A 17195-nucleotide genomic window follows, 5' to 3' on the forward strand; every position below is an offset into this window, starting at 1 on the left:
AAGATTTGGGACAAATGGGTGCAGTGCCCTGATACGGCTCAGTAGTGAAGTGGATAACTACTTTATGCTGACCGCCCCTGTTAAACTAATATTGTCTGCTTGAGTGTTGGGCCGAAAGACAGTAACTGACTACTGCCTTATTTTTACTATGTCTGTTCTGTTTCTAAGTGTTAATCACTGTGTATATTTGTATTTTTGTACCCCTGTGTGTTATGAATCTGATCGAAGTTTCAATGCACGGTTTATTTTTGTATTGTACCAAAAGTTTCAATAAACCTCACTGTTTTAGAAAAAAAAAAAATGTAGGTGATAACACCCCCCCCCCTTGTTTGCTTTTATGTGAAAAATTAAAAGGGGGGGCAGAAAACTGTCAGACATACAGCAGCTGCATCCAATCAGATGCAGCCACTCTTTGGGTATTCTAACAGGTGGCAGATGTCAGAATACAATAGCAATACAATAACAAAGTTTTCTTCCAATTAAGGCCACTTAGAGTAATGTGCTGAAACTCTGTATAAATGTACAGTATATTCCTATTTGTTATATAAAAAGTCCAGGTATAGGTAGGGTCCAGCTGATTGATCTCCTTGAAGTGCCACCACCACCAAAGACAGAGAGTGACCCCAATCACACTGCTGCTTACCGTCCCACTAATAAAAGAAGGCTCAAAGGATCCACCAAACTGCTCCTCCAGAAATCCTCAGCAATTCCAGGATCAAGCCAATTAGGTGTGACTCCAAACAGATGGTACAAGGCAGACTGATAACTCATATAAACAAGAAAAAAAGCAAAAAAGAAAACAATAGTGCAACACCTAATGAACCACCATTTATTTTCTTATGCTAAATAACTGCTTACAGGTAATAAGAGTAAAAAAAACGTATCTGCCGGAAATGTTTGACCGCCAACGAGATGACCGCTGCTTCACTCAGTAGTGACGTCCTGCGTCACAGGTCCCGCCCGACGTGGCGTTTTGTCCAATGTTAGACTTCTTCCGGGGCGTGTGCCTTGTACCATCTGTTTGGAGTCGCACCTAATTGGCTTGATCCTGGAATTGCTGAGGATTTCTGGAGGAGCAGTTTGGTGGATCCTTTGAGCCTTCCTTCTTTTATTAGTGGGACGTCTGCCTTGTACCATCTGTCTGGAGTCGCACCTAATTGGCTTGATCCTGGAATTGCTGAGGATTTCTGGAGGAGCAGTTTGGTGGATCCTTTGAGCCTTCTTTTATTAGTGGGATGGTAAATGGCAGTGTGATTGGGGTCACTCTCTCTCTTTGGTGGTGGTGGTGGCATTTCAAGGAGACCAATCAGCTGGACCCTACCTATACCTGGACATTTTATATAGTGCTGCTTTTCAATTTTATACTGTTTTTATGTTTTACCCAACATATGTGCAGCAGCTGTTTTATATCTAATAGACCCAAGCGCAGCTTTTTGTTTCATTTTTTTATTCCTATTTGTTCCTTCCTTCCCTCTGTGGGAGTCCCCCAATCAGAACAGTGATTCTTGGTGGGAAGACTGATTCTGCAACTTATAATGGTAAATCTATGAGAGTTCATCTTCTTGACGCAATATTTGCCCTGTTTCACCAACATACAGACCTGTTGAGGGATACACACATAATCAAATCCCCCACATCGGAAGGACTGCAGGGAAATGTTCTTTAAACCCTTATCTGCTTAAAGAGGAGCTGCAGTCTTCTCACATAATTTGTAATAAAAACATCTTTGCCATTCTGAAGCTTCCCTCCAACCACTTTGCATATTACTTTATACATATAGTGATTCTGTACTTGTCAAATATGCTGTAGAAATCTCCAAGTCTCGAAGTCTGGCTGCAGCCATTTTAACTCTGGGCAGCGGAAGCTGCTGCCTGTTCACTTCCTGGATTTACACAGAGACACACACACATATACATATATATACACACACACACACACACACACGCACACACGCACACATATATACAGACAGACACAGCCACACCTCTGCTTGCCTGCACATTTCTCCTCTCTGTATAAATACTCATGGATCTCTGCAGTCTCCTGTTATCTCCACCCTCATCCAGCCCCCTCCAGCTCTGGGGCTCCCCTTAGCTGTCCTTTGACTCATCCCTCCCTCCCTTGCTGGCAAACTCTCACGACAGTGCAAGAGAGCTGGGCATGATGTCATTAGCCTAGGCCAGTGATGGCAGACCTTTGCACCCCAGATGTTTTGGAACTACATTTCCCATGATGCACATGCACTCTGCAGTGTAATTGAGCATTGTATAGAGCAAATGTAGTTCCAAAACATCTGGGGTGCCAAGGTTCGCCATCACTGGCCTAGGCCAATGACCAGACAAGAAAGAGGAAGTAGGCTGTATAAGGTATTTACTGTCAGAACATTTTTTTTTATGATCCAAAGTTAGAACAGCAAGGGCAGAAGATTTAATAGATGGAAAGATGAAAAAATGACTGAAGAGCCACTTTAAGCTTGCCATAAATAGATTGTTTTTTTTTTATCAGGCAGCTGGATGAATGGGTGGGTGGGGGAATTCCCACATTGCACTTCTGTAGTCTGGCAGCAAGTCTTCTCCCCTGTCAGAATACACTGATCAGTGCTGTAGCTGATTGGCTGCAAGTGCTGATCAAGCAAAAATATTGATCACTAGATCATCTCCTCTTAAACGGGAACTGCTACACATGGATCGAAATATGGGCAGCTTGAAGTTGTGGTACCTGCACACAGTCAGTGTTGTAAATGTGTCTGTAGGTCTTGCAGCATTTATGCAGGCAGGGAGGTTTGTCATTTTTAGATGGAAGTGCATCAGTCAGTCAACTGCTTTAAATGGGAAGCTGCCAGAAAGATAGGAATGGATGGTCTTAGAAAATATCTTGCAAGCTTCCATTTTTATGTAGTACCAGTGGGAGTTCTTTTATGATTTTTGCCCATAACTCCCAGCTGCGGGTAGTAGGTGACCACCAGGTAGAAGTGGGTCTCTCCGTTGGGTGGCTAATACTTCAGAAGGTTTGGCCTGGAAATGGAGGCCATGTTCCTAATTTGAGTGTCTATTGTCCTTGCACTTTAGCCTTTCTGCATAAACTCCTACCTGAGGTCCTGCAGGTGTTTTTCCAAATCCATAGCAGTAGAGCAGATGAAACTGTACTGTATCAACAGACTGTATATTACAGATCTTTTTGTGTGTTTGGCGTGAAAACAGTCACTTTTGAGGTAGACACTATTCTTATAACCTATGTAAACCCCAATATTTAACTTCTCATATTTGCATCCTTTTGGTTTGTAAATAAACAATTGAAAGAAATCTATTTGATAAGTGCAAGCAATACCTGTTGGTCCTGCCAGAAATCCAATTCTGTCCAGTGCACACTGCAGCGTTAGCTCAGACAATGTTATCAGGAAATGTGTTAGGACTACAGAGCTCCCCTCCCCCAACATGTTATAAAGAAGAGCAGAGTGGCCTGAAGTCTTAAAGCGGTAGTAAATTCTACCCCCTTAAGGCTCATATCATAATGTGCTACAATATACCACATACTAGTATATTATGTCAAACTTACCCTTTAACCACTTAAGCCCCGGAAGATTTTACCCCCATTCCGACCAGGGGGTATTTTGCCATTCGGCACTGCGTGACTTTAACGGAGAATTGCGCGGTCGTGCGACGCTGTACCTAAACGAATTTGGCGTCCTTTTTTTCCCACAAACAGAGCTTTCTTTTGGCGGTATTTGATCACCTGTGCGATTTTTTGATCACGCGCTATAAACAAAAAAAGAGCGTCCATTTTGCAAAAATAGCAATATTTTTCCCTTTTTTTATATGAAATTCCCCCCAAAAAAAATGTAAAAATCAAAATTTTTTAAAATTTTCGGCCAATTTGTTTTATGCTACCTATGTTTGGTAAAAAAAATCGCAAAAAGCGTATTTTGATTGGTTTGCGCAAAAGTTATTGCGTTTACTAACTAAGGGAAAGATTTTTGTCATTTTTGTTGTTTTTTTTTTTTAACGCGTAATGGCGGCGATCTGCGATTTTTTTTGCGGTACTGCGACATTGTGGCGGACAGATCGGACCCTTGACTGACATTTTTGACACTTTTGGGGTTACCAGTGACATTTCTACAGTAATCAGTGCTATACATATGCACTGTTACTGTAAAAATACACTGGTAGTGAAGGGGTTAACTTTATTTGAGAGGGAGGGGCTGTGTGTGTCCCTAGGGGCGTGATTCTAACTGTGATTGGCTGGGGCTTCAGCTGTATGCAGAGTGATCAACGGATCTACATAGTAGATCCAGATGATCAGCTCTCATACAGCGAGGAGAATGACAGGCAGCTTGTTTACACAAGCTGCCTGACTTTCTCCCTCTCCCCCGCCGATCGCAGAGTGGCCGGCGGACATCGGGTCCGCCGGTCACACGCGCGGGGGGGTCCGTGACCACTCGGGAGCGCGCCTCCGGGGGCGCGCGCTCGCTCCCTAGACCCTCACAAGCTAGTGACGTAGCCCTACGTCACTTTGCCTGTGAGGGGCTGACCGCCGACGTAGATAGTCGTGCGGCGGTCGGCAAGTGGTTAAAGTGATTGTAAAGTCTCAGTTTTTTTTTCAATAAAAATAACAAACATGTTATACTTACCTGCTCTATGCAGTTGTTTTTGCACAGGGCAGTCAAGATCCTCCTCTTCTCAGGTCCTTTTTCTGCTCTCCTTGCCCCTCCCTCCCTTTGAGTGCCCCCACAGCAAGCAGCTTGCTATGGGGTCACCGAAGCCGAGTCACAGCTCCGTGTATCCATTCAGACACGGCGCTGTGGTTTGGCCCCACCCCCTCTCTCTCCTGATTGGCTAACTGACTTTGATTGACAGCAGCAGAAGCCAATGGCGCTGCTGCTGTGTCCTAGTCAATGAGGAGGGGAGTCCCGGATGGCTGAAACAGTCATGGACATCGCTGGATCAAGATGGGGCTCAGGTAAGCATTGGGGAGCTGCTGCACACAGAAGGTTTTTATTTTAATGCATTAAGATAAAAAAACCTTCTGATTTTACAACTCCTTTAAATACAGTCCTCCAGTGGCGTGCTATCACTGCTGCAAGTTCTTTCATCTTCACTCCATCTTCTTTCCGAGTTCATGCTCTCTGGCGATTTGAATGGCCTGGACATGATAACATCACTCGCATGCAAACGCACGGAAGTCATGATCTTACCATGGTGCATTCTGTATTCAGGGCACATTTAGTGTGCCTTAAATGCAGAGTAAGCCTCCATGCACACTGGGCTTAAAAAAATGCCAGTTCCCTTGGCAGAAAAAACGCTCATATTCAGTGGTTTTTGTACAGAGTTTAGACGAGTGTAGGATAATTTTGCATTTTCTGCCAGAAAGCTCTAATCAGAAACTCAGAAGGTTTTTTTTTTCTCCTGCCTCTAAACGTTAAAGCTTAAAATATACCTGTAATCGTCCTAATGTGCATGGACACATAGGATAACATTGAGCTGCTTCTACAGGCAAAACGCAGTAGAAGCAATTTTTTTTTAGCCAGTGTGCATGGAGCCTTACTGCTCATGCGCCAGTGATGCCATCGACTGCAGCTGATGTGAATATCTTCTAAATGGCTGAAGTTTAGAAGATATTCATAGTATCTACAGGTAAGCCGTGTTAAAGGTAGGTCTGTGCGGGAGAACCACAGACCAAACAGGAATAAACATAACCAATCACGTTTAACTTCCGTAAAACTAAGAGGGGTATATGCTAATGCCAAGAGCCTAGCTAATAAAATGGATGAGTTGGAAATGTTAGTTCATGAAGAGGACATAGACCTTGTGGGAATAACAGAGACTTGGTTCGACCCCTCACATGACTGGCTGGCAAATATCCAAGGGTATTCGGTGTACCGGAAGGACAGGGTAGGAAAAAGAGGGGGAGGGGTATGTCTCTACGTCAAAAACAATGTAAGGGTGATAGAGAGGAGTGACATTACGGAAGGGATGAGTATGGAGTTAGAATCAGTGTGGGTAGAACTCCTTAGGGAAGGAGTAAAGGGAAAAGTAATTGTGGGGGTTTGCTATAGGCCACCTAAACAAGGGGAGGAGGTAGAGCTGGAATTTTTAGCACTTTTGGGTAAAGTGGCAAAGCTAGGATCAGTCATCATATTGGGGGACTTCAATTATCCCGTCATTGACTGGGGAGAGGGGATTACACACTCACATAAGGCCCGTCTATTCACGGAAACCTTACAGGATAATTACATGTCACAGCTGGTGAATTCTCCTACTAGAGAAAACACAATCCTGGATCTATTGATCACTAATGACCCAGACATAATCTCGGAGGTAGGAGTCCAGGACAACCTGGGCTCTAGCGATCACAGGATGATCACATTTAGTGTAAATAACAATAGAACAAAGCAAGTGGGGAACATAAGAACCCTTAACTTCAGAAGGGCAAACTTTCCAAAATTGTACTCATTGATGGAAAGGGTAAACTGGGACCAAACCCTGGGATCCCTGACCACAGAGGAAAAATGGGAATGCCTTAGGACCATATTAAGCAAAGGCATCTTGCAGTGCATTCCTATGGGAAATAAATTTAGAAGAGACAAGGCCAAACCTGGCTGGCTAAACCGTAGCGTTAAAAACCTTATTAGGGGAAAAAAATTGGCCTTCAGGAAATATAAATCAGAGGGCACAGCATTGGCTTTCGACCAATACAAGGAGGCAAAGAAGAAGTGTAAACACGAAATCAGGATGGCTAAAATTAACTTTGAGAGACAAATAGCGGAGGATAGTAAAAAAACCCCAAAGAAATTCTTTAAGTATATCAAAAAAACTAGGGCAGAGCATATTGCACACATAATTAACGATGATGGGAGGATGGTTACAGAGGACACTGAAAAAGCAACCGTGCTGAATGCTTTTTTGTCATCAGTATTTACACAGGAAACGGAGGGGTACACTGACCATGACTGTTTGGTTAGTACACAGGACTTGCCACTATGGCTAACAGAGGGTGAAATCAGGGAAAGGCTGGATAAACTTAACGCAAACAAATCACCAGGCCCGGATGGCGTACATCCGAGAGTACTCAAGGAACTCAGTAAGGTTATATCCAGACCACTGTTCCTGATCTTTGCATTATTAGGACAGGAGATGTACCAGGAGATTGGAGGAAAGCTAACGTGATTCCGATATTCAAAAAGGGTCAGAGGCATGTACCGGGAAATTATAGGCCTGTCAGTTTGACATGGATAGTATGTAAACTTCTGGAGGGGATGATAAGGGACTATATCGTAGAGTTTGCTAAAGACAACAGCATCATCAGTAATAACCAGCATGGGTTTACAAATGGGCGTTCTTGTCAAACCAATCTATTATCATTCTACGAGGAGGTGAGCAGTGAGTTAGATAGGGGCAGACCAGTGGATGTGGTGTACCTAGATTTCGCTAAGGCGTTTGATACAGTTCCCCATAAGCGCTTAATCTATAAAATAAGGTCTGCAGGTATCGACAGCAGGGTTTGCTTTTGGATACGGAACTGGCTAAAAGGGCGTGTCCAAAGGGTGGTAATAAACAGCGCATACTCAGACTGGTCTGAGGTAGTAAGCGGGGTCCCCCAAGGCTCAGTCCTGGGTCCAACCTTGTTCAATTTATTCATAAACAACATTGAGGTCGGGGTCAGTAGTTCAATAGCAGTTTTTGCAGATGACACAAAATTGGGCAGGGCAATAACCACACAGCATGAAGCAGATATCCTACAGGATGACCTGGACAAAATAACAGAGTGGGCAACGACTTGGCAAATGAGGTTTAACGTAGAGAAGTGTAAGGTTTTGCACTTGGGGACTAGAAACATAAAAGCACAATACACGTTAGGAGGGGAACCCTTGGGGGAATAAAAAATGGAGAAAGATCTGGGAGTCTTGGTTGATGATAGACTAGGCAACAGCATGCAATGTCAAGCGGCAGCCGCCAAAGCTAGAAGAATATTAGCATGCATAAAGAAAGGGATGTATTCCAGAGATAAGACTATAATCCTTCCACTTTATAAAACTCTGGTCCGACCGCATCTGGAGTATTCTGTCCAGTTCTGGTCGCCAGTCCTCAGAAGGGATGTGTTGGAGCTGGAGAAAGTCCAGAGAAGGGCAACTTAACTAATTAGGGGATTGGAGGACCTTGATTATGAAGAGCGTCTACAATCACTTGATTTATTCTCCCTGGAGAAGAGACGCCTGAGGGGGGACATGATAGCAATTTTTAAAAATATCAACGGGGATCTCAGCTTAGAAAAAAAGCTGTTTAGTCGAAGGGATTGCATGAGGACTCGGGGGCATAGAATGCGATTAGAGGAGAAGCGTTTTAACCTCAGGCAACGTGGGGGGCATAGGCGGCTCTATAATTAGGCAAATTAGGCGATCGCCTAAGGCCTCGCACCTACAGGGGCCTCGCGGCCAGTGGCGGAGCGACAACATTTATAAGGGCGCAGTCAGGGAAATCTCCCAAGTAAAAGATTGCTTTAAATCCTCGGATATAAAAGTCCCTTTACTGCAGCTGCCAGGTGTCTGTTGTCCGCTGACACTTACCCCGCCTTCTCTGCCTGGGGATTGACCGTCTGATCATGTAATCCTAAGATGTGGAGGAATCAGTGGGCGTGTACCTGCATTAGTAGGAAGTGACTGCCCGGTCAGCTCACTCTGCTATCATTGGTTGTTGCTCTGGGAGTGGCTGAAGGAAAAGGAGAGGGCCCCTGGGTGGCTGGGGGAGAAGGAGAGGGCCCCTGGGTGGCTGGGGGAGAAGGAGAGGGACCCTGGGTGGCTGGGGGAGAAGGAGAGGGCCCCTGGGTGGTTGGGGTAGAAGGAGAGGGCCCCTGGGTGGCTGGAGAAGAAGGAGAGGGACCCTGGGTGGCTGGAGGAGAAGGAGAGGGACCCTGGGTGGCTGGAGGAGAAGGAGAGGGACCCTGGGTGGCTGGAGAAGGAGGAGAGGTACCCTGGGTGGCTGGAGGAGAAGGAGAGGGCCCCTGGGTGGCTGGAGGAAAAGGAGAAGGCCCCTGGGTGGCTGGGGAAGAAGGAGAGTGCCCCTGGGTGGCTGGGGAAGAAGGAGAGGGCACCTGGGTGGCTGGGGGAGAAGGAGAGGGCCCCTGGGTGACTGAGGGAGGAGGAGAGGCCCCCCGTGATGCCAGAGTCAGTTGCCAGGGAAGAGAGTGGAGCAGTGCCAGTCCTGCATATCTGTCATCAAAGCCAAACATGGTGGAGCTGGAGCCCTTTGCCCTACACAATGACAGCACCCGAGGTGGAAGGTGAGGGGTAGCGGGGCTGTGACATTATATAGCATATGGACTCTGTACATTATTGGTAGTTTTCCTTGGAGTGGTCCTTTAGGTGTTTAACTCTGTGTTGTTTTCCCCCCCCCCAGCTGTGAGGGACTGAGGAATGACAGCCCACTGGGTGGCTGGGAAAGAAGGAGAGGGCCACTGGGTGGCTAAGGGAGAAGGAGAGGGCCCCTGGGTGGCTGGGGGAGATGGATAGGGCCCCTGGGGTGCTGGGGGAGAAGGAGAGGGACCCTTGGTGACTGCGGGAGAAGGAAAGGGCCCCTGGGTGGCTGGGGGAGAAGGAGAGGGCCCCTGGGTGGCTGGGGGAGAAGGAGAGGGCCCCTGGGTCCCCCTCTGTGGGGACTCAGGTATGGCAGCCTTCTGCAGTGGGACTTGTCATGCCCTAGACTGTGGTGGACTGAGGAAGGGAAGTGTAAGGGGGACTCTGGAAACTCTGATGCAAGGGGGAACTTTGGTGACCACAGATATCCCTTTTACACCAGAGTCCCCCGCTTTCCCCCTCAAATCAGGGTTCCCAGAACTCTCCTTACATAAGAGTCTTCAGAGTTCCCTCTTACAGTGTAAGGGGGGAACTCTGGAGACTCTGTAAAGGGTGCTCTGTGAAATTTGATTTAAGAGGGGGACTCTAATGTAAAGAGGAATTCTGTGGACTCTAATGTAAGGAGGAGATGCTGGGGAGAATCTGATTTAAAGGAGAATTCTTATGCAAGGGGGGACACTGAACTCTGATGTAAAGAGGGACTCAGGGAATCATGACCTATAGGGAAATGCTGGGGACTGTGATGTAAGAGCAGACACATACACACATATATATATATATATATATATATATATATATATATATATATATATATATATATATATATATATATACATATACATACATACATACCCGATGTTTAATGATCTTTGATTAAAGAAGAATTGGTTAGAGAAAATTCTAGAAACTGTGAATTCATAGTACAAAGGTTAAGGCTCTTAATATATGCAATTTATGCAGTTAATTTTTATCGCTTGAATTATTTTTCCCATTATGGGCATGAGTGGGGCCTCATGTCCAAGTTTTGCCTTAGGCCTCACAGAGCCTAGAGCCGCCTCTGGTGGGGGGGTTCTTTACTGTTAGGGCTACAAGATTGTGGAATTCTCTACCACAAGAGGTGGTTTCTGCGGGTAGTATGGTGGCTTTCAAAAGACTATTGGACGTGCATCTCAAGGATCAGAACATTCAGGGGTATGTGAGATGATTACAGACACACACACCTACTCAGGTTGAACTGGATGGACTATTGTCTTTATTCAACCTCACCTACTATGTAACTATGTAAAAAAAAGGGTTTGTGAAGGCAGAAGGGTTTTTATCCTAATGCATTCTATGCAATAACCACTTTCTTACCGCTGGACGTCATTTGACATCCAGGGATTTAAGTGGGGGTATCATTCAGATATCATTTTTTTTCTGCCGGCCATTCCCTTCACCATAAGGACAATCATAGCGGCTGAACACCCGCTTGATCGTTCTTACAGGCAGCAGGAGGGGACATCCCCCCTCCCGCCGCCCTCCGTTGCTTCTACCGGCTCGCCCGTGCGATTGGCGAGCCGGAGAAGGAATCGGCCGCCAAAGGAACTGTACCATAGAGACTGCGAGGACCAGATGGTCCCCGGCAGTCTCTATGACACTCGGAGGCCTGGCAGTTTCAATACTGCACTGATCTCGGCATTCAGCTGAGATAGTTTTTGTTATTTCAGGCTTTCTAGCCTGTAGGAGAGATCTGAGGTCTTATTGACCTCAGATCTCCCTATAAAGAGGACCTGTCATTTGCTGATCCTATTACAAGGGATGTTTACATTCCTTGTAATAGGAAAAAAAGTGATCAAAAAAAAAATTAAAGAGGAAGTGTAAAAATAAAAGTAAACGATAAAAAAAAAATGTAAAGTGCCCCCGTCCCCGCATGCTCGCACGCAGAAGCGAACGCATGCGTACGTCGCGGCCACATATGTAAATGATGATCAATACATACATGTGAGGTATCGCTGCGAACGGTAGAGCGAGAGCAACAATTCTTGCCCAATTCCTCCACTGTAACTCTAAACTGGTAACTTGTAAAAATGTTTAAATCATCGCCTATAGAGATTTTTAAGTAACGAAGTATTCCACAGGTGTGCGCAATTTTGAAGCGTGACATGTTTGGTATCCATTTACTCGGAGTAACATCATCTTTCACATTATACAAAAAAATTGGGCTAACTTTAGTTTTTTGTTTTTTTTTAATTCACAAAACTGTTTTCTTCCAAAAAAAACGCGTTTGAAAAATGTCTGCGCAAATACCGTGTGACATAAAAAGTTGCAATGACCGCCATTGTATTGGTCTCTGCTAAAATATATATATATATATATATATATATATATATATATACACATATATATATAATGTTTGGGGGTTCCAAGTAATTTTCTAGCAAAAAAATCATGATTTTTACATGCAGGAGCGGAGTGCCAGAAATCGCCTGGCCTTTTGTGTGCAGCAGCCACCCTCAGCCCCCCTCCCCTCATACCTACTTGTACAGTGATGTCCACGCGTGTCCCAGCCATCCGAGATTCCCCCCCTGATTGGTTGAGACACAGCAGCAATGCCATTGACTCCTGCTGCTGTCAATCAAAGTCAGCCAGCCAATCAGGGGAGAGAGGGGGCAGGGATGGGTCGGGGCTCCATATCTGAATGGGCACACGGAGCTGTGACTAGGCTCCGATGCACCCATAGCAAGCTGCGTGCTGTGGGGGCACTCAACAGGAGGGAGGGGTCAGGATCACAGAAGAGGGACCCGAGAAGAGGAGGATCTGGGCTGCTCTGTGCAAATCCACTGCAACAGAGCAGATAAGTATAACATGTTTGGTATTTTTATAGGAAAAAATTCGTCTTTACAAAAACTATGAAAAGCTTTATTATAAGCTACAGTTTTCAACCACTTTATTACAATTCTTATTCTATCCCTATTGTTTCACGTGCATCTCTGAAGTTCCTTCACTGTTCATAAAAAGAATCAGGTTCATTGAAAAACAAACTGGATAATGCACAGATTGGTAATAAAGACCAAACACACAATATATTCATCAAGGTCAATGTGAAATTCATGTTTAGCTTTTATTGACTGGGACTGGAAAGCAGGCTGCTGGAGTTAAAAAAACAGTTGGAGATTCAACCCCCCTACCCCACTGTCCATCCAGAGCAGTAACATTGCATTTTAGTCTAGTGTGGCTTTAAATTCTATTTAATACACACCTCACGCATTGTCTCAACCCCTGTAGTGACAATGGTTATGATCACAATCCACTCTTGCACAGAAGGTAAAGTTTCCATCTTAACCACAACGACATAGGTGTAGAGCATCAGGAATGCTAGGTAGGCTAGCTAAATGCAAGTAAACAAGTATAGGTTAATAACTGAACATGAAAACAAGCCAAAATGAAACTACATTAATAAAATTAGCCATGTGGTACAAATATAATATGCTCTTAAATATATATTGACAATGGACTACTTTTTTGAAATGGAATTAAAATGTAACTAAAAGCTAAACTTTTTCTCTCTAATACAAAACTTGTGGCTTGAGATCTCATCCTAACATAGGACTTACTTTTGCATTTGTGATGAACTGTTATTACTTATTAATATTATACAGTCATCCTATTAGTTTGGATTTGTAATATACAGCTGCAAGAAAAAGTATGTGAACCCTTTGGAATGATATGGATTTCTGCACAAGTTGGTCATAAAATGTGATCTGATCATCATCTAAGTCACAACAATAGACAATCACAGTCTGCTTAAACTAATAACACACAAAGAATGAAATGTTGCCATGTTTTTATTGAACACACCATGTAAACATTCACAGTGCAGGTGGAAAAAGTATGTGAACCCCTAGACTAATGACATCTCCAAAAGCTAATTGGAGTGAGATGTCAGCTAACTGGAGTCCAGTTAATGAGATGAGATTGGAGGTGTTGGTTACAGCTGCCCTGCCCTATAAAAAACACACACCAGTTCTGGGTTTGCTTTTCACAAGAAGCATTGCCTGATATGAATAATGCCTCGCACAAAAGAGCTCTCAGATTAAGAATTGTTGACTTGCATAAAGCTGAAAAGGGTTATAAAAGCTCTCCAAAAGCCTTGCTGTTCATCAGTCCACGGTAAGACAAATTGTCTATAAATGGAGAAAGTTCAGCACTGCTGCTACTCTCCCTAGGAGTGGCCGTCCTGTTAGGCTCCATTCACACCTGGGCGTTTTTGAGTGTTTTTCAGCTCCAAAAACGCTCAAAAGAAACGTTCCAAAACACCCAACAAGTAAAACCCCATTCATTTAAATGGCCCCTGTTCACATCTGAGCGTTTTGCAAAACGCCTGTTGCTGAAAAAAGTACATGAGCTTCTTTTTGGGCTGATTACCAGCGTTTTTGATAGATGTCAATGCCTGCCTCCAAAAATGCCTGAAAAAAATATACTGCGGCAGGCTGGCTCGGCTCTGCAAACTGACGTATGGGTATGTCGGTTCGCAGGAGTGCTCCGGGGGGCAGCCGATCCATGGGGCTGGTGGCCGTGATTGCCGCCAGGCACCCGCAACCACTCCCCATGGAGAGAGAAGGATGGTCTGCTGTTGTAAACACAGCAGACCATTGTTTTCTCTGTAATGAACACAGAGCGCCTGTGATCCTCCTATTTAGGATCACAGGTCTCTGTGTTGATTCCACAAGCCCATCCCCCTCATAGTTGATTCCACAACCCCATCCCCCTCACAGTTAGAAAACACCCCCTAGGCTCACACTTAACCCTTTGATCGCCCCTGGGTTAACCCCTTCCCTGCCAGTGTCATTATTACAGTAAGAGTGCATTTTTTTTAGCACTGATTACTGTAGAAATGTCACTGGTCCCCCCAAAAGTGTCAAAAATGTCAGTTAGGGGTCCGATCTGTCGGCCGCAATGCGCAGTCCTGCTAAAATCGCAGATCGCCACCATTACTAGTAAAAAAAAAAAAAAAAAAAATTACATAAATCTTTCTCCTTGTTTGTAGGTGCGATAATTTTTACGCAAACCAATCAAAATATGCTGTTTGGGGTTTTTTTTACCAAAAATATGTAGCAGAATACAAATTGGCCTACAGTGAATTAGATTTTTACATTTTTTTTTATTGGGAATGCTATATATAGCAGAATGTGAAAAATATTATTATTATTATTATTTTTTTTTTATAATAATTGTCGCTCTTTTTTTGTTTTTAGCGCAAATAATAAAAATCGCACAGGTGATCAAATACCACCAAAAGAAAGCTCCACTTGAGGGAAAAAAGGACATCGATGTTATTTGGGTACAGCGTCACACAACCGCACAATTATCCATTAAAGTAACGCAGTGCCGAATCACAAAAAAATGGGCCTGGTCATTAAGGGGGTAAAACCTACCAGTCCAGAACTGGGTAATAAACGTATAGTAAAAATAAAAGCTAAACCTTTTTTTTAGTTTTGGACAGAGAGCAGCAGGGTCAGAATACCTGTCAGGTTTTTATTGCTGTTTGTGCCCCTTCTCTGTTTATCCTGTTTACTGTTATCAGAAAATTAAAGTAAAAGAAAATCACAAATTTTGGATTGATACCAGAACAGCAATAGAGGGGAAATCTTCCAATGGGGACACTAGTTCTGGTCACTTTGGAGGGATATCCTTTCATTTCTTGTTTTGGCTATGGGACAGGAAGTGAAGGAAAATTCTCCTATGGGAGACAGATGGCAAAAAAAAAGTTGACAGAGGTTATAACCCTCCCTAACTCTATGCAAAATTAAAAAATTTTTGCCTTTAGTTCTCCTTTAAATATTTAAAAGCTATAGAAGTTTGTAAGCTGGGTATGTTCATGTAAACAGGGAAGCAATGTTAAGCTGTCCATACATGGTTCCGTTTTTTTTTTTTTTTTCAGCCAGTGGGTTGAAGGAAAAAAACTGAACAAATTCCCCTCATACACAAATTCGAGGTGGATGGGGATATCCTCCCTGCTGCTCTATCGTATTCTGACAGCGGGGGAGACTCCCCCACTGCCAGAATACACAGATCAGTGGTACAGTGCTATCAGGCTTTTATCCGATAGGATGGTTGAACAAAAGTTGCTCAGTAGATCAACTTCCATTGAACGGCAGTGGCCCACATGGATCAAAATTTAGCTTTTCACTGCTGTACAGCCTGAATTTCGATCCATCTATGGCCATCTTTAGAAATAATGGTCCTAATCAGGCCCAGAATGGAAAAAAAAAAAAAGAAAAACATGCCCGGACATTTCAGCCAAATTTTAAATTTTTCCAGTGACCGTGGGGGGGGGGGGGGGTCATTCGCTGGGCCGGTTGGTGACAGGATATTCATGGAGTAGGTCCTCCGCACTCTAATGTAAAATGTCACTGTGATATAACACTGTAAAAGGGCACTGTAATGATTACAGTGCCCCTTTACAGTGCAATCCCCTTCATATAGTAGTGCCCCATTGCATTATAGTGCCCCTAGCAATCACAGCTCCTCATCACAGTGCCCCTTGCCGTCATGCCCCCTCCCCCCTTTCTCTCTAATCATGGTGCCCCCTTTTAATCTCTGCCTTTTCCTACATTTGTCACAGGCAGGATTCAGCCTTTGTCTCCTCCCACGGCTCTCCTGCCCCACCGACGATGTCATCCTGTCAGCAGCGCAGGGGGCCGGAGGAGCTGCAGAACTGGATTATATTAACAAGTGGGTGATTACCTGCTTGGTTATATGAAAAGACTCCCACTCTTTGCAGATCTCCTGCTCTGCTGATAGGATGGCATTCTTGGTGGGAGAGCCGGGAGAGGAGACACAGGCATGGGCGCATAGTGGGAGGTGAACGGCAAATGTGGTCTCTGTTAGTCTTGTCCAGACTGCCGTCACCGCTTACCTCCCGCTGTGCAGCGCGGTCATCAACCGGCCAGGGACCAGGCAAATGCCCAGTGTGCCCAATGGGCAGTCTGGACCTGGTCATAATTATAGAAAAAAAACTCAATTATAACGACCATATCTGCAATAAAAAAAAATGATAGTTGATACCTGATCAGAGTCTATAGGTAAAAGTGACTGTATTTGTTTCAGACTGCACAAACGAGGCCAACTCAAGTCAACTTTTCCCCTTGGCCACAATCAATCTACCCTTTATCAATACAGTACACCCAACACTGCAGATGCTGCTTTCCCTGAAGAAGTTTGCTGATTGGCTAACGAAACGCGTCAACAAATTGACGTCATCACACCCGGAAGAGTAATGAATATGCGTCCCAATGCCGATCCACGTGTAAGGAAGCAAGGAAAATAGCCAGCTGGCTTGTGCTCCACGAAATAGGATGGCAAAAGAGGACAGTGGAGACGGTAGCGGCCAACCATGATAGCCAGAGTACGGACTACTGTTAAACGGTCAGCATAATAGAAACAACGGAGGAGGATACAGAAGACTGGACTAAAATGGCAGAATAGAGTGGTAAGCATTTAACAGATATACCTACCAGCCAGGAAAATTAAGGTATATCGCTTGATGTAATCCTGCGCTTGGCTCCCTACCCTTCTGCTTATACTATCGCTCTGTATCCTATGAAGTGCAGTATGCATCCCTAGTTTGTCTATCTATCTACTTGCCTGGCTGAATTGCTTGCTACCTATTCTATATCTCACTGTGAAATCAGCATCTATTGTGGAAGTAATGCTAGAAATTATTAATGGGTATCATCCTCAATATATAATTCAATCTTGAATGACTAATGCCCCGTACACACGTACCGATTGTCGGCCGTAAATATTCGGCCGACAACCGTTCGGCCGATTGTAGGCCTGTTAGTATGATGCTTCCGACAGCCGACAG

The 17195-nt window shown here is 44.4% G+C and overlaps 1 protein-coding gene across 1 annotated transcript in view; it reads right to left on the minus strand.

The window, feature by feature from the left end:
• The window catches only part of LOC309553122 (transient receptor potential cation channel subfamily M member 7-like), a 184132-nt gene that overhangs the window by 65073 nt on the left and 101864 nt on the right, over window positions 1-17195 (minus strand). Inside the window, exon 20 of the mRNA XM_082254018.1 lies at window positions 12585-12713. Within this exon, the coding sequence (XP_082110144.1) occupies window positions 12585-12713 (129 nt within the window). The remainder of the gene's footprint in view (window positions 1-12584; window positions 12714-17195) is intronic.

The sequence above is a fragment of the Pelophylax lessonae genome (assembly GCF_965119305.1).
Source record: "Pelophylax lessonae genome assembly, chromosome: 4".
NCBI lineage: Eukaryota > Metazoa > Chordata > Amphibia > Anura > Ranidae > Pelophylax > Pelophylax lessonae.